Source organism: Zosterops lateralis (genome assembly GCF_965231275.1).
Source record: "Zosterops lateralis genome assembly, chromosome: 21".
In the NCBI taxonomy this organism is placed as follows: domain Eukaryota; kingdom Metazoa; phylum Chordata; class Aves; order Passeriformes; family Zosteropidae; genus Zosterops; species Zosterops lateralis.
In genome coordinates this window covers 7,440,093-7,457,683 of record NC_139781.1, presented here as the reverse complement: position 1 = coordinate 7,457,683, position 17,591 = coordinate 7,440,093, and the positions used below count along the sequence as shown (strand labels likewise).

The following is a 17,591-nucleotide window of genomic DNA, read 5'->3' as shown; positions in this document are numbered from 1 at the left end:
GTGCTGATAATCTACCCCTCGCTGCACTGGTTTAAATGAAGTCACTGGAGTTTTGTGAGGATTTGTGTATCAGTGGAATTTAACATTCCCTTCAAAGGGAATTTGATAAAATAGCTTTATTTGTCTGGCTGCATATGGGAGGAATTGAATTTTTGTAAACTAAATCAGTCATTAGCTCTCTTTGGCCAATGATACAAGATGACTTAAAATGTTAATGTCGTATTTCCAACCTTGTTGAAGTTACACTTTTAATTGTCTGTTTCTTGTTTTTCCTCATCACATAGATGGGCCACTCTTCCACTCCAGCACTCTTGAAAGAAAAGCCCCTGTTCAGACTGTGGGGCAGGACCTCCCAGATGGAGAGATGGTAGAATACCTCATCTGAAAGGCTGTACCAGGATCTGAGCTGGGATAACAGTGTCAAGAAATTTTTAAAAGACATTTTTATTGGGAAAAAAAAATTGTAGTACCTGAGTAATAAAAGAATACTCAGCTGTTTGCTCTTGTATATTATGTCTCAAAAGTTTGGACAGGTTAATTTATAATTTGTTCTAAATTATAAAAAAAACCCATAACACTTGTTCTTTGAAAGTTTCCCCCTTTATTTTTTAAATACTGGATCTGGTAACATCTGGAGAAAAAAAACCCTATAGACCTTAGGTGCACTACAGCTGATATTTCAATTCAGTGTTTTTTAAAGTCTCTTAAGCAGAAGTACCTGCTCTCACAGGTGCTGGTTACATGTCTAGCTTGAATGTAGTAAGGTGATCTTAATGGCCTTAAAATGATCAGAACCAGGGACATTGTTTGTGAGCATCACTTAATGGTTTTAGAATACAGGTGTTCTGGGGAGCTTTTATCAATCTGAGCTGTGATCAAGGGAGATTTCCCTTTCACTTCCTCTTTCCTCTCAGTGTAAGAACTCAGAATAGGTGTTTCATGTTCATAGGCTGAAAAGATTTCCATTTTCAGTGTGGTAACTTTTATTTTTTTTTTTTACTTCCCAAATTTCTTTTTTAATTATTTCCTTATTAAAAACAAACGACTCCGGTGATTAATGTCGCATTTCGTATTTGTAGTTCCTTTTGCAAGATTTGCCATACTTTTATACTTAAGTACTTTTTCAATAATTTGTACAGTGGATAGTAAATAATATATTGCATTCATGTTTTACATAAATTAATAAGGAGAATTTACAGGCCCTGCCTTGATCTGTTAGATCAGATTTCTGACGTGGTAATTCCATTGGCTTTAGTGAAACTACTTCAAATTTACCATAGCTCAAGTGGGAGGCCTTGTTGTTTTTCAGATTTAACAACTTAATCTACTGCATCTGTGGAGATCTTTTCTTTGTAACAGACTTTTCTATATTTCAAATGCCCTTCAACTTTGTGTGTCCCTCCTTTCTGGAGAGACTGGACTCTTTTTCACACAGCAGAGCCTCAGAGGTAGAGCTTTCAAGAGAAGCTCCATGCAAAGGTTCAGATGGCAGATTCTCTCCTTTCAAAATACTTCTTGAATTCATCTGAGTGGAGAGAGCAGCTTAAAGAAAGTCCCAGAGGCATTACAGAAGAAAGTTACATATTTAAGTCATGAGATTCTTTTCCAGTTTTTTGGGAACTAGCACAGATGCAGCAATGCTTTGGTTACAGAAATTCTAAGGAAATATTAAGACCAATAGAAGTACATGAGTATTTTTTTTTTATTACTGTCTTTGCATTTTATTAAAACACTTCAATATTAATTTCTGTTAAAAACTACTTTCTGTTTTTGTACTTGAATGTTAAAATATTTCACTAGCCAGTGGTCACACACTGGGAACCTGACTAGTCTCAGCTTTCTGTGCAGAATTGGAGAAGCAAAAATTTCATTTCACCCCAGAAATAAGGAAATCCAGCAATTAATGATCACAGAGTTAGTGAATGTCTTTAATTCCTGTGTGGCACTACTGCTGTGGTGTTGAAATGGCCTTACCAGACCAACAGGGATCTCAGGAGTTCCACAGTGGGAGGGGAGAGGAGGTGCCTCTCTCTGCACAGGTGGTGCCTAAAGCTCAGCCCTGAGCTTTCCTTCTGACAACAACCACTTAAAACCCAAGGAAAACACTTCCCATCGTTTCTGGCAGATTTGCTGCTGCTTAGGGATCCTCAGGCCAGTCCTGCAGAAGGCAGAGGGTGGGTGGGAGGTGCACAGGCACAAACCCCTTCCATCAGGCAGCTGCAGGCACTGCAGGGCTTTGCCTGGCTCTGCCCCATGGGACACGGTCATTCCAGACAGTTCCAGCCCTCCCTTCCCTCTGAACCATTCCCCACTCTTTCCTTCCCTAACCCTAACCCTCGTTCTCATCCCTGAGAATGTCTTGCTTTCATTTCTCTTGGCTTAATTCCATCCCACTTTCTGAAGTAATGCCCACCCTGGATGATCTGATTGCTCTTCCTCCTCCACAGTTGTTGGAGATGCAGCTTTTCTCATTAGCTCAAGGTGTCCATCTTTTTTGCCATTTCAGCATAAATATCTGTATTATATTTTGCGGGCTTGGCTTAAAATGAACAACAAGGGAAATCAAATGCCATTGAGTGTCTGTGTGAGAGGGGGGAGAAATGTTTGAATGCTTTTCCTTTAGAGCCAGGAAAAGTTATATTCCATCTTTACAAATACTTCTCAGCATCTGGAAAGAAGTTTTACCAGTGTAGGGCTCTAAATAAACAGTTGCAACTCACTTAAATCGCATCAATTCTAAAATGCCTGGGAAAATTTGGGTCTTTTACAGATAAAACCTCTTTCAGAAAACTGATTTTCCCCAATCAGTATTGGCTGTTCAGGTGAAAATAATTGGTTTATCTTCCCTGCAGCTCACTGCTTTCAAGTGGAGTGCCACTGCATTTTATTTTTACAAATCAAAAAGGACATAATAGCTTCCTATGTCCTTTATTTATTCCTAAAATACAGCAACTCTCTCCTCCAGAAATGGGAGCCAGGCTGTCTCTGACAGCCTGAACCATCAGGACTGCAGGAGCCTTGGCAGTTCTTTGCCCATTGAAGAAGTTTTGGAAGATGCTGCAGTTTTACTCTTTGCCCTATTTTGTAATTTTCGATTTCTTCCAAAAAAAGCAAAAACCCCCAAAACGTTGCTGTGGAAGTTGGAGGTCATTTTCCTGTGCTGACAAACTGGGAGCCATCAGGAATGTTTTCTTCCCCTGGAGCTTCCTCAGAGCCATCCTGATGTGAATGTAAACCAGCTGCTTGCCTTGAGGAAGGTGTGTGCCATAGCCTTCGGTCTCTGTACAGATCTTTATTTTGTTTTTAAACCAGGAACTGCTTTAAGGAGACAAACTGCACACCTAGTCCCTTTGCCTTCTGTAGAGCTTGTTTCTAGTAGAAAAGTGGTTTTTAACAATGATTGCAACGACCTTTGCAAACCAAAATTTTAGACTAAGAGTTTTTTTCTTAAACTCGGGTATTAGAAGCAGAATTGTAGCTTTTATAAAGAAAGCCACATATTCTTCTTTGTAGAGCAAAACAAAAAAATGAAGTTTAGTTATTTTTCCTCTTTCCTTTCACTGCTTACAGGAAGGCCAAACTCCCAAGTCCTTCCCTTGGGCAGTTCCTTTGTGGTTTCACTGCTTGGGGAACTGCCTGAGATGCAGAGACTTTTGTTCCACCTGGCCCAATGTTGTTACTAAATTAAACAGCTCCTCCCTGGCAGCTCCTGGGGGTTCAGAGCAACAATTTAGTGTCAGAGGACTCAAGGGGATGTTTGAGTCTTTCCTCAGGAGTCTGCAAGGGGACACTGATGTCACCATTTGTGCCCGTGTGAAAGCTCAGCATCGCCTTTGCTTCGCTTTTTGGGGCTGCCTGAGTTGGGGGCTCACAGAATTTCAGGCCAGCCCCATTTCCAAGGTCACCTCCTGCTCCAGGAGCCCCAGGGCAGGGCCAGCAGCCTTTGGGAGAGGTGACACCAGTGGTGGCTCCAGCTGGACCAAGGCTCTTCACACCCAGCCCAACCCAGAGTGCTCAGGGCAGGAAAACCCGGGATACCTGAGCTTTCCTCTCCTTGGGGCAGGAAAACCAAACCTGGGATACCTGAGCTTTCCTCTCCCTGGGGCAGGAAAACTCAGGATAACTGAGCTTTCCTCTCCCTGGGGCAGGAGGGATAACTGAGCTTTCCTCTCCCTGGGGCAGGAGGGATAACTGAGCTTTCCTCTCCCTGGGGCAGGAAAACCCGGGATAACTGAGCTTTCCTCTCCCTGGGGCAGGAAAACCTGGGATAACTGAGCTTTCCTCTCCTTGGGGCAGGAAAACCAGGGATAACTGAGCTTTCCTCTCCCTGGGGCAAGAAAACCTGGGATAACTGACCTTCTTCTGCCTGGGGCTGGCACAGCTCACAGGGATTCCCTGTGCTGCCAGGGGTGGGGGACATGGGGGGGTTGTCTCTTTTCATGTATTTGTATAGGAACTCTTTTGTAAAAGTTAGTGTTTTTATGTCTAGGAAGTAAAAAGACATTGTAAAATGTAATTGTACTGTATTTATGAAGAAAATACATTTCTTTTCAAAAAGATCTTCTGCTAAGTTGGTTTTAGAGTCTGGTTTCCACCACCATCATTTCATAGAGTTTTTAGGGGGCAAATGGCTTTGGGCAGTTTCCCTCCCAGCAGGGTTGTGGTCTATCAGGGGCCCAGAACCCAAAATATTAAAGCATGAATTAAAATACTAAAGTTTACCATTTCACAACCATAGACTGTGTCAAGAGAACAGTTTTTCCTGTATGAATCTGTATTGAAGTGAATCACAGAGTTTTATTTTTCCCCCTTTATTTAAACCATCCAAGTTTATTTTGTAATTTGTGACTGGGCTGTTTTGTAATTCAGCTGTTGAAACAACCCTTAAGTCTTTGAAGGTTTATGGCAGCTTTAATTCTAGAAAGAAAACAAAATAGTCAGTGTAAATATGCACTAAGAAGTCTGGTAAATGTGTGTCCGTGTATTTTTAAAGAATGGATCCTGTGTTTCCAGCTTTTTCCCCACTGATTTGCTTGTTTTGCAGTAAATTTGTTTAGTATGAAAAGCTTATGGAATACAAAACAAAAAACAATCTTCACCTTCCCTAGTCCTCACTACTGCTTGGCCTCTTGTCTTTATGTTTTCAACTCCTGATTGGAGATTTTACAGGATAAAGTAATTATCATTCCAGTCTCTTCCCTTCAGCATCCCGGTTTATTTTTCCCTCTGGCCGGCCCTGCAGCTGCCCACACCTCACACCTTTAACAGTCAGATTAGCAGCACTTTGAGCTGCAGTGACAGCCATCTCTCCTTTGATGCCTGGACCCTTTTCCAGACATCTGAGAGCATCAGCACACGAGCAGCCTTCAGCCCTGTGAGCATTTTCCACATCACAGCCTTCCCTAGACCCTTGTGCTTTTTGTTCCTGAATTCTTGCTGCATTTTGCTGCCTCCTAATTTATCTCTCCCCTCTCGTGGTGCTGTGGGAGGGAAGGAGCAGGGATTAGTGGGGAGCTGCTTGAAAGTGGTCAGCCTTGATGCAATTTCACTGTTGATTTTTTTGAGTTTGATCTTAACATAGCTGTCGCCTCCCCTGCTGTAATAAATACCAGCCTGACAAATCCTGGGGCCAGTGGTCAGCTCAGCACATCCATCCCCTCCACTCTCAGGCCTTTTGATGTTGTTTCTATAAATCTCTCTGGCGTGCCAGAGCAGAAACAAGAAGACAAGAAAAAAAAAGCCAAACAAAAAGTGGCCAGACAAAACCCCCCCAGCTGCAGAAGCTCATTAATAGTTGCTTTATTCAATACCACAAGTGTGGCCCATCTGCACCGGGGTGTGAGAGGAGTAGTTGGGCATTTCACAAGCCCCTGTGGGCAGCAAAGATCCAACCTCTGCCCTGTGAGAAGCAGCCAGGAGCCTTGCAGGGAGGATTTGGGATTTCACTGGGATTCTACATGCCCTCCTCACCTTTCCTGCTGACCAGCCCACCTGGACAAAACCATCTCCCAAAAACCATCCCTGTTCTGCTGCTGCATCTGTTGAACACCTGCATGGGAAAGGCACCTCCTTCAATCCCGTTGTCTGCTACTCAGCCTGCCAAGAGCTGGGGCTTGAAAGGGAATAAAAATGAAAACGTTGATGGTTTAGGTTTGGTTGGTTGGGTTTTTTTTTTCCCCTCCTCTCAGTTGGCTCCTGCCTTTTAGATGAAAAATCTCCTTTGCTCCAAATCCTCACTAAGAGCAATGGAGGTAGTGGTTGATTCCACGCCAGCCCCATGGGTGGGAGGAGGGAGTTAGAAGCTAAAACAGTGCACAGTGAGTACAGCACATTCCCAAGGGCTGCATTATTCTATTTATTGTGAAGTCTTGCTGTTATTGCTGTTAAACACCTCCAGAGAAAAGCAAAATTCCATCATGCCACAGCACCTTTCCCAAAGACAGCTCTGTGCCTCCCCTTCCTGCCCCCCAAGGCAAAATTGGAGCATTTTATATATTTTGGAGCATTTCTCTGAGTTTTGTAAGGAAGAATAGGATAAAATGGCAGCAAACCACTGGCCCTGTAAAGGTGCTTTTACAGTGCTATTTATATATAGTGACGTTGGAATGAGATAATCTCCACTTTGTATTGTGGAGGTAAACAGGAGAGGAAAATGTTCATTGATGCCTTGCCAGAAGGAGCACTAACCTTTTAAATATAAGGCTTATATATATATACACACATATAAATACATGCAATTTATAAAAACTGGTAATTTTGAGAACCTCATTGTACCCGATGACATTTTCTTTTCCTCCTTAGACATTTTTTTTAAACATAAACAGGCAGGTCTGGAACTTCATTATGTCTCTACCCTTCTGTTTTCTGTTGCTGCATTTCAGAACTAAAAAATAAGAAAGACCCTCTCCTGTCTGCAGCTTTTCAGTTCTTTATTTCAGTTTTTTGAGTGTACTTTGGTTGCTTTTCCTTTACTGGTCACCCCAGAGCACCACGGGTTGGGCAGGATGGGTCGTGTTCATTCACAGCCACAATATCCCTGTCTGCACTTCCATCCCCTTTGGCAGGAGGAAAATCCCTGTCCTGTCCTCCTGTGGGAACCACCAGCATTTCCCTGCTGAGCACCCAGCCCTCCAGTACCTAAAAGAGACCAAAAGAGCTGGAGAGGGACTTTGGACAAGGGTGTGTTTTCAGATGCCTCATTGTCCCATCTGGGTCACCAGAAATTGATGCCTTGGGAAGGCTGACCTGGAACAGAGACTGGACAGAGATAGAGAATAAAGTAGATATTTATTGAAAGTCCTTTAGGATCCACCTTGGGCAGGACAAGAGCCTGGCCAGGGCTACACCCAAGGTGGACCCAAAATGGTCACAAAATGGACAAAGGGTCACCAGGTCTCACACTTTTATAAGTTTTGGTCCATTTACATTTTAGGGTTTAATTGTCCAATTCCAGCTCCAGGTTGTGAGGTCCCATCCTTCTTGTTCCTCCCTTCAGCCACCCTTGTTTGTGCTTTTGGGCCTGAGAGTTGTCCTTGGTGTGCAGCAGGAAAAGGATTTGTTTTGTGTCCCTGCTGTGTGCAGAGCTGAGTGACACTGACTGTGAGCTCAGAGCTGCACCCCTGGGCACCACAGAACCTGAAATACAAGAAAGATAAAACTTAAGGTATCATTAGAACAAGGGGAAATGGCTTCAAAGTGACAGAGGGTAGGTTTAGAGGGGGTATTGAGAGGAATTCTCCCCTGTGAGGGTAGGCAGACCCTGGTACAGGTGCCCAGAGCAGCTGTGGCTGCCCCTGGATCCCTGGCAGTGTCCAAGGCCAGGTTGGACAGGGCTTGGAGCACCCTGGGACAGTGGAAGCTCTCCCTGCCCATGGCAGAGGATGGAATGAGATCCCAGCCTATTCAGAGCCCAAACATCTGCCCTTGGGCCCACCTGCAGCAGCAAACACCTTTCCTTGCCCACCTGGGGACACATGACAAAGGCAAGAGGTCTCAGATGTCACTGGCATGGCTGGAAGGCTGGAAACAGGGGCAGAGACTTTGAGAGCCTCAGCCTCACTGGCCTGGTGTGTTTATCCCAACACTTTAACCCTCTGCAGCCACTCTCTCCGGGATGTGGACTTAGAAGAAACAAGATTTGCCAAGGGAGAAGGGCTGGAAGACTTAATGAGCTGCCTGTTGGCACTCAGCAATTAGTGCTGGACGGTGCAGCCCAATTAGGGCACTGTTAACTTTAGTTCTCTGGAAATACAGCCATTAATATTACTAATAATTCTCCTGACCTCAAAGTAATTGCAGAACATTAAAGGAGAAAACTGTTTCTAATTAGGCAATTCCCAATCCTTCTGTTTTTCCTTTTTTTCTAAGCCTCTGGTGCCCTCTCAGCCATCCCAGTGTGGGGCTTGCCTGGCTCAGAGATGGGATGTGGAGTGGGGCAGAAATTGCTGTCCCTGCTGAAGAAGTGACATTCCTGGTATTCTTCAGTACTTAAAAACCCCAAAGTCTGGGCAAACCATAATCCTGCACTCTCTAAACAATTTCTGACGGGAAATCTTCTTTCACTGTCATTTTAAGCCCTTGGTAGGAGAACCAGAAACCTCCACTGGTCCCCAAATAATAAAACCAAAGAATGGTTTGGGTTAGAAGGAATCTTGTTCCAAACCCTGCTGCCATGGGCAGGGGACACCTTCCACCATCCCAGGCCAGCTCCACTCACAGGTGGTGGTTTGGAGGTTTAACCCTGAAATGTTGCTGCTGAGTCTTCAAAAGAAAAAATATACCCCATGGCTGGGTGGGGGAAAAAGGCTCTTTATGGAATGGCTGAGCAAACCAGGCTTGAATCAACCATCTACCAGATGTGTAGGAAAAGGTTTCAATGCTAACACCTGTATTTATTTGTTATAATTATAAACCAGCACAGTGATGCTCCCCGTACCCCTCATTGCAATAAAATGCTGCCCCTGGCCCTCCTGGGCAGGGCGGGTGTGTCAGTGGGCACTACCCAGCCTTCAGGCACTGCACCAGCAAGAAAAACTCCTTTTCCAGTGTCCAGCCCTTCAGGGAGCCCCGACTGAGCCAGGAGAGGTCACCCTGAGACTCCCCCAGCCACAGTGCAGTGGGGCCTGTGCCAAATACACCAATGCCAAATGCACAAATGCCAAATCCACCACTGCACAAATGCCAAATACAGCAATGCATAAATGCACAAATACACAAATGCCAAATACACCAACGCACAAATGCACAAATGCACAAATGCACAAATGCCAGATACACTAATGCACAAATGCACAAATGCCAAATGCACAAATGCACAAGTGCCAAATACACCAATGCATAAATGCACAAATACACCAATGCACAAATGCCAAGTGCACAAATGCACAAATGCCAGATACACCAATACACAAATGCCAAGTGCACAAAAGCACAAATGCCCAAATACACTAATGCACAAATGCCAAGTGCACAAATGCACAAATGCTGAATACACCAATACACAAATGGCAAATGCACCAATGCACAAATGCACAAATGCACAAATGCACAAATGCCAAATGCACCTTTCTCACTGCCTTTTTTTTTAACATGAAGGAAGGGAAGAACAGAGTTTTGGAAATCAGCATTTTTTCCCTCAAGAGGTTCAAGCAAAATACAGAAATTTAACAGCAGGATTTGGGTTTTTGAGGGCATTCCCACCTGCAGCTCAGCACAGCACGGAGCATAAAAGAACTGAGTGCTGACTCCCCCGGACATTGCTTTTAAGAGATGAGCATTTCATGCTCCACAGAGCAGCAGAAAGGGAGGCAGGTCCCATTTTTCACCCCAATAGCTCTATCAGTGTCCCTGCTGCAGGCGGGGTCCTGGCGCCGGGGACAGACAGATCGATAAGGAATTGCAGCCCCAGGGGCTGCAGGTGCCACAAGAGTCGCCAAGACCCTTTTTAAATTAATGGGTGCTTCCCAAAGTGATGGGAGCCTTGTTGGGTTGCAGGGAGATGGGAAATGCTGGGCTGGAGGAGGCAGGGAAGGCAGCGCTGCCCCGGAGAGCGGCTCTGTGGGGACACCGAGGAGCAGGGAAGCCTCAAATGTAATTAACTTTAAAAAAGAAAAAATGTAATTAACTTTAAAAAAGAAAAAAAATCAAACCAAACCCACCCCGCACCCGTTTCTTGCTGAGCACATCAAAACCTGAACGGAGGCTGCACAGACTGAGAGGACAGATGAGTTTTGCCACCGTGCCACAAAAAAACCACAAAAAAACCAAAACCAAAACAAAACAAAAAAAACCACAAAAAAAACCAACCAACCAACCAAACAAACAAAAAAAACAAAAACAAAAACAAAACCAAAAAACAAACAAACAAACAAACAAACAAACAAAAACAAAACACAAAACAAAACAAAACAAAAAAACCCACCACAACCCTTTACAAGCAATGCCATGCTGAAATGATGTGGCATCTTTGGGAGCTGATCTTTTTTGGAGCATCTTTGCACTTCACCATCCCACAAAGCAGAGCCCACACCCATCCCTGAGCAGAGGGGGCAAAATTTGGTGGCTTCCCCTGGTTTGGGGACAGGCTCAGAGCATCCCTGTGGGTGCCACAGGCTGTGCCCACATCCCCTGGCTCATGTCAGCTTCTCTTTTCTCATGTCAGATCATCTTTTCTCATGTCAGCTCATCTTTTCTCCTCGCAGCCTCTCGGGCTCCATCGTCCTGTAGTGGCAGGACAAGGAGGAATGGGTAAAAGTTAAAAGAGGAGAATTCTAGGTTAGATATTAGGAAGAAATTGTTCCCTGTGAGGGTGGGCAGGCCCTGGCACAGGGTGCCCAGAGAAGCTGTGGCTGCCCCTGGATCCATGGAGTGTCCAAGGCCAGGCTGGACATTGGGGCTCGGAGCACTCAGGGACAGTGGAAGGTGAAAAGGGAAGTGGAGGTTTGGAATGAGATGATGTTGAAAGTCCCTTTCCAACCCTTAACATCCCATGATTTTATCCCAGGGGCTGCCAAACCCAGCCACAACCAGCTTTTCATCCGTGCTCTGACCCGTGGCGGGGCTGTCCTGGGGCATCCCGGCCACTCCAGCCCTGGAGGAGCCCCCGCTGTCCCCTGGGCTGTGGCTGAGAGCTCGGGCAGTGTGTGCAGGGCCGAGGGCTCTGCTTTCCCCAAAACCTCTAGATGGCAATAGCTCTCAGCGCTGCCGAGCCTCTCTGTGCCTCCCTGCCGAGCCTCCCTGGCTCCTGCATCCCGCAGAGCCGGTGCTCCGAGCATCGTTTGTCAGCATCCCCCGTGTCCTGCTCCCTTCTCTCCATCCCTCCTCTCCCGGCAGCTCCCCGGGGCTCTATCCCTGCTCCCAACCTCCCTAATCCCAATATCCCTAATCCCTATCTCCCTTATCCCGATCTCCCTAATCCCTACACGGAGCTTTAGGAGCCACAGGCTGGACAAGCCCTGCCATCACCTCCTGTGTCTCACAAGGCACCAACACACCTGGAGAAGAAATAATCAACTCCTTCAGTTTATTCCCAGCTGGTTAGAAAAGCTTTTCTCGTTGTATCCAAATTTAAAAGTGTCATTTTAAGTGCGGAGTGACTGGCCAGGCAAGGGAAGATTTTGCAAGGCTGCCTTGGGTGCCAAAGGGGGCTGAGCTCAGGGCACCCCAGATTTGGCCAACCCCCCTCAGTGGGTGCCCCCTGTGGGGCCCTGGGGACAGGGACCAGCCGGGTCCTGCTGTAGAAGCCGAGATGGAGCAGCTTCAAGCAAATATCGCCTGTCCCCGCCTGTCCCCGGCGATGGGGACAGTAAATGGCATTTATCGTGTTAAAAGGAGAGTGATCCCAGCCCCCGGGCAGGGAATAGGGGAAATATTGCTGTTTTCTCTGCTAAAACGTAATCACAGCCGGCCTCGGCCTCAGTGAGGGGAGATGGGGAAAAACAAGAGGCGCTTTCCAGCTGTGTTTCTTCACTCTCACACTTGGGCATTCGTGGTGCTTCACACTTCATGTGATCCCTAATTCCCATCGGGAGGTTCCTGGGCTGCTGGGGGAGCATCAAGGGCCTGGATTTGCTCCTTCTGCTGCCTCCTGCCTCCAGCCAAGGACCAGACTGGGTCCATCCCTCAATCCCAGTTTATCCCCCAGTCCTGCTCATCCCTCAGTCCCGGTTTATCCCTCAGTCCCGGTTTATCCCTCGGTCCTGGTTTATCCCTCATTCCCGCTCATCCCTCAGTCCTGGCCCATCCCTAAATCCTGGTTTATCCCTCAGCCCCGCTCATCCCTCAGTCCCCTTCATCCCTCAGTCCCCTCCTCTCCCACCACCCACCCTCTTCCTCCAGTTCCAACAACTTTTCCACAAATACCGGATTTTTTGAGGAAGGTGCCCGGGCTCTTTCCACCCCCAGGTTCATCCCCTCTTCCCACCCCCATGAGATGCACTCACAGCCCTGTGCATCGCCCAGTGTAGACACAACCATCAGTTTCTCCCCCTCCAAACAAAGGGGCTGCTCGTTTTCCCTGCCCCAGGAGCAGGATGATGATGCTGACCTGGACACCGAGCAGCTTTCCCAGCAGATTTGCAGAGCTGCTTTTCCCTGGTGAGGTTTGCCCAGGGCTGGAGTTGACTCAGCACCAAGGATTAGGAGCTGCAGAAGGGATCAAGCAGAAAATAATGAATCATTACAGAAAATGATAAATCCCTGCAATAATAAATAATGCAGTGAGAGGTAATTAATTATCTCCATTGGTGCTGGGCTGCCTGGTTATTGATTTAGATGTGTTCCCAGCCTGGGCAGCACTGACACCTTCGGGTGTTCTTCCACCTTCCCTCTGCCAAAGCTGCATCTCCTGCACCAGGAACTGCTCCTGAACTATAGCCTGAGATATTTGGTTTTCTGAAATTCTTTCCCCAGGGAACTTTCTGTAAACAGGAGAAATGTTTTTGTAACTGTAGCTTTGTTTTCATTTTTTTTTTTTCCCTAGGAGAAACTTCTTGCTGTCCCTCTGCTCTGACCAATGGGAGTGAAGAGGTTTGTCTTTGTTTCACCAATCGAATTGGTCTGTGTAAAATAGTATAGAAGGAAAACACATCCCAAAAATAAAAGAGTCATTTTCAACCTTCTGAAGTTGGAGTCTGTGTCGTTGTGGTGTACAACAGCATCACTGAACTCCCCTGGCAGGGTCTGTCCTGTGCCTGTGCTGGTCACTGGGTGTCCCTCAGTGTTGGGATCAGGCTGTAGGGACAGGAAAACATCCCTGAGTGAACCCTGGGCACACCAGGAGGACGTGGCCCCATCCCAGCCCTGCAGGAGCAGTGATGTCAGAGATGTGTTGGGATCAGGCTGTAGGGACAGGAAAACACCCCCCAGTGAACCCCGGGCACACCAGGAGGACGTGGCCCCATCCCAGCCCTGCCTGGGCAGTGATGTCAGAAGCACCAGATGGCTCCTTTCTGCTGCTTTAATGGTGCCTAATGAGGTCACTTCCATAAAGGAGTTAATTATTTCCTGGGAGCCATTTGCTAACGTAATTAAGTCTGTTTCATGCCTGGTTCTAGCGACTGGCTGAGAGCAGGGCTGGCGTGAAAGGCAAAGCCAGGACCAATTGCTCCAGCAGCCCCCAGTGCCTTGTGCTGGTGCACCCAAACCAGGAGTTTCTCAATTCTCTTTCCCAGAAATGAGCCAGCAGCAGCTCCTGGGCTGGTTTTTCATCCTACTTCTCCCCAGAAGCATCAAAAAAACCATTCCAGGGCTGCACCGTGCGTAATGTCATTTGTAAGTGCAAAAGATGGGCTTTAATGACTTGTTGTATCTGGTTTCTTGGAGGTGATGGAGCCTGGAGGAGTTTTTTCAGTCCTTTCTTAGGAAATGGACTCAGTACAGATGGCACTCGGAGCGTTTTTATTGAAATAAACAGGGAAGGGCTGTGTCCCCAGAGCCCATCCTGCTCCTTTTCCCAAACCTGGGGGTGAAACACAACCACCAACATCTGCCAGGGCAGTGCAGCCACAGGAGCAACAGCTCCAGCCCTTCCCTCACCAGCACAGCTTTAATTAAAAAATAAACTGTCAGACTCAATGAAAAATTAAAACTCAAACGCCTTTATCATCCATCTGTAAGTCTTCTGGCAAGGCTGAGGAGGCAGAGTGGCTGCCACACCCCACTGGGCCTCAAAAGGCTCCATGTCCCCACACAGGATTCTGGGTTCTCCTGCTGGTACCTGATGTTGTCCCCTCATTTGGGGAGCACAGCCTACTCCCAGTGTGGCTGGCAGCAAGGAAAAGGGGTGCCTGCAAGCTCCCAGGAATGCTTTAAGTGCTTTTATTTAATTAATTTAATTTTAAATTTAATTTGATGAGGATTTTTCTGCTCCCTTGTGCGTGTTGCAGGTGTCAGCCAGGTGAGGAGGAGTTTTGTGACCCACATAAACAAGGCTGGTGCAGTGGGAGGTGCAGAGTGCAGAGCAAGTGGGACAGGAGGTGATGAATGCCCCTTTCAGGGCTCCCAGTGATGGGGACAGCCAAAAATCCCACAGGGGAACTTTTCCTCTCCCTTATCTCACTCTTAGGAGATGGGGTACTTGATCCCTGCTCTGCAAGATGAAAGATTCAGAACATGATGGTGCTGCTTCCCTGTCAGGCCAGCACTGAATTATTTAATCTCTTCTGAAAAATCTGCCCAGTGCCTGGTGTGGAGGGAAACTCCCCAGGCTCTGCCTGGAACCTCCTTTTCCCGACTTTTTTACATTCATCTGCCTTTTGCTGTCACTGCCTCTGTTGAAGGTGGCACATCCCCCTGTCCAGCATCAGCTGGTGATGACGAACCCTGCTCCCCTCCCGGGCTCGCTGCTGCTCCTGGGTGATTATTCCTGTTAATTACTTCCCTCCGAGCAGAAGGCAGATGCAGAGCTGTCAGCTCCGAGTGCTGCTTGGCTTTTGCCCTCACATCTGCAGCCTTGGAGAATCCTCTGGGTGGTGCTGGCAGGAGGACAAACAGCAGTGCTGCAAAGGCACAGCGCTCCCAGCCCTGGCTGCCTCCCAAAACCCTTCCCTCCCTGCCGGTTTGCTGGGTGTTTGGGCACAGGGAGAGCAGAGGAGGCAGGAGCAGAGGCTGTGGGGTACCAAACCACAGCCGAGGTGGGATTGCTCTGCCCAGCCTGGGTCCACACCTGCTGGGTTCTGCTCCTGGGTGAGGAGAGAGTCCTGCAGGTGATTTGGGGCAGCAAGAGGAGCAGTTCCACTGCAGCACAGCTGTGAAAACAGGGCCATTAAACCACAGAGCTGAGGGGTTTCCTCTCCTTCTGGATCAATTCACCATGTGTTTATCAGTGGTTTTGGTCATCAGCAGTGCTGGGCTGTCCTGGGCACATCAGCAGTTTCTGCTTCCCCTCCCTTCATCCCAGCACTTGCTGGGTGCTCTGCCCCGGCTCCCACATGGACAATCCCAGCTGGGGATGATGGACAGGGAGGTGCTGCTCAGCAGGAAAACCACAGAGTCATCACTGACTCCCTGCTCACCCCTGGGAACACACACCCCACACCACGGCTCAGCTCCAGGACAAAGCAGATTCATGAGATTCCTGGCAGGGCTGTGAATGAAAAATGGAGTTTCACAGCACCTGTAAAGCAGCAGAGCCCATCCCAGGTCTGCTCTTGGGGCATTGGATGGTCCTTCAAGGCCTGGATGCTCTGCAGCATCACCACTGGCTCGTGTGGAGAGAGGCTGAAGGAAGGAAACCCAGAGCAGGGGTTTGCTGGCAGAGCAGTGTTTGGAGGCCTCTCTCTATCCATTTTTCATTACAGTGCTTTATAGCAGCATTTCTGGAAGCAGCAGTGAGGAGCATCTGCTGACAAGTACCTCCCATGGCCACCAGAACTGCTGAGAAACACTCCAGCCCAGGGCAGGAGCTGAGCAGAGGATGCACAGAGCTGGGTGGTTTTCAGGGATTCATCCTTCCTCACTGAAGGGGGAGAAGGGAGTGGCTGTGTCTCTGCAAATCCCAGTGCACCACAGAGCACCAAGACCCACCACAGAGCATTAAAACCCCACCACAGAGCACTAAAACCTTACCACAAAGAACTGAACCCCACCACAAAGAACCAAAACCCCACCACAGAGCACTAAAACCCCACCAAAGAGCAGCAAAACCCCAACACAGAGCACCAAAACCCACCAGAAAGAACCAAAACCCCACCACAGAGCAGCAAAACCTACCACCAGCCAGGGCCCCCAAGATCCTGGTATTGAATTCCCCATCTTCACAGCGCTGGAAAGAATTTTAAATAAACCCTTCTCTGATGGTGTTTGACACATCCTTTTGCAATCCTCAATGCTCATCTGCCCCTGCTGAATGAGCTTGGTGGGTTCCAGGAGGCCTGGAGGGAGCAGAAATCACCCTGACTGATGGCAGGGACCTTTGGGAGAAGCACAGGTGCCCCAGGTGGGATTTGTGAGTGAGGATTTGGTGCCAAAGGCACAGACTGAGTGTCACCATGGTGCTGATGAGCTCCAGAGCCACGATGGGCAAAGCTGAGGGGCAAGTGCTGTTCCAGGAGGGGATGATGCTCACACTCATCATCATCACCATCATCAGTCCAGTGTCACACCCCAGGGCTGGTCAAGCCAAGGCAGACCCACAGCCAGATGGGCACGACTGTTTGTCTGCACCAGCACCACAACCCCTGTGTGTCTGCAGCACTGTCAAAGAGCAATAACCCTTTAATAATCTGTAGAAAAGCCAATTTTTTTTTTTTGGCTTTTTCTTTTAGGTTTTTTGTTTGGGTTTTTTTGGTGTTTTTGTTTTTGTTTTTTGCTTTCTCAATGCCTGATTTTGCTCCAGGGATGAAATGCTCAGCCCTGGTCCAGCAGCAGGAATCAGTGCTCAGGCTGTGACTGTGACCCCTGCCCCAGGGTGACTCCAGCAGCAGCATCCCATGGCTGGAGAGGTTCCTGCATGGCCAGGGCATGAGGGATCTGCTGCCTGCATGGCCCCATGGCCTCCCCTGGAGCAGCCAGCACTGATCCAGCTGCCTCAGCACATTCCCTTTTGTCCTTGTTTTCTCCTTTATCCCTGCAGGATCCCACCTGGGGCTGGCAGAACCCTTGTGCCAGAGGGGCTTGAGTGGGTGGAGGGCAGGCACAGGAACATCTGATGTAGTAAAGCATCCCCCAAGCGGGTATGTCTTTATAAGGAAAGAGTTTCAAATTATCTCTAAGCATTTTAGGAAATTTACCTAGAATTTTCCACACCCTCCCATCAGTAATTAGCTCAGTGCCAGCACAGAGCATTGATTGGGATTGGAAAGTGTAACTCAAAGCCTGTTGCTGATTTCATTGGGCCAAAAATCAAATAGCTCATCTGAACTATTGAGTACTAAAGAGAGAGAACAAAGAAGCTCAGGGGATTTTTGAGGTGTTGTAGCAGGTATGGGACCTATCTTTATACCATGCTCAGCTTTGCCTTTTGTGTTTGTATTATTTTCTTTCCTTATAAAATCTTTTTGCTTTTTCAAGACACACTCCACCATGCCATCTCTCTAATTGATACAAGTCACTTCTCTGCCAGAGCTGGACCCTCAGAGGTGTTGGAAACCCCA

The 17,591-nt window shown here is 47.6% G+C and overlaps 1 protein-coding gene and 1 long non-coding RNA gene across 3 annotated transcripts in view; one reads left to right on the top strand and one right to left on the bottom strand.

Moving 5' to 3' along the window:
- AMOT (angiomotin) overlaps nt 1–2,924 on the top strand; it is a 49,264-nt gene extending 46,340 nt beyond the window's left edge. For both annotated transcript variants that reach the window (XM_083876362.1, XM_083876361.1), the window contains one exon: nt 285–2,924. In XM_083876362.1, the coding sequence (XP_083732488.1) occupies nt 285–385 (101 nt within the window). In that variant the 3' untranslated portion in view covers nt 386–2,924. The remainder of the gene's footprint in view (nt 1–284) is intronic.
- LOC310917813 lies at nt 982–5,059 on the bottom strand. The gene is made up of 2 exons (XR_014591497.1): nt 4,084–5,059; nt 982–4,038 (listed from the first exon to the last, which is right to left on the bottom strand). It is a non-coding gene; the product is annotated as an uncharacterized lncRNA (long non-coding RNA).
- Nucleotides 5,060–17,591: the final 12,532 nt, after the last annotated feature.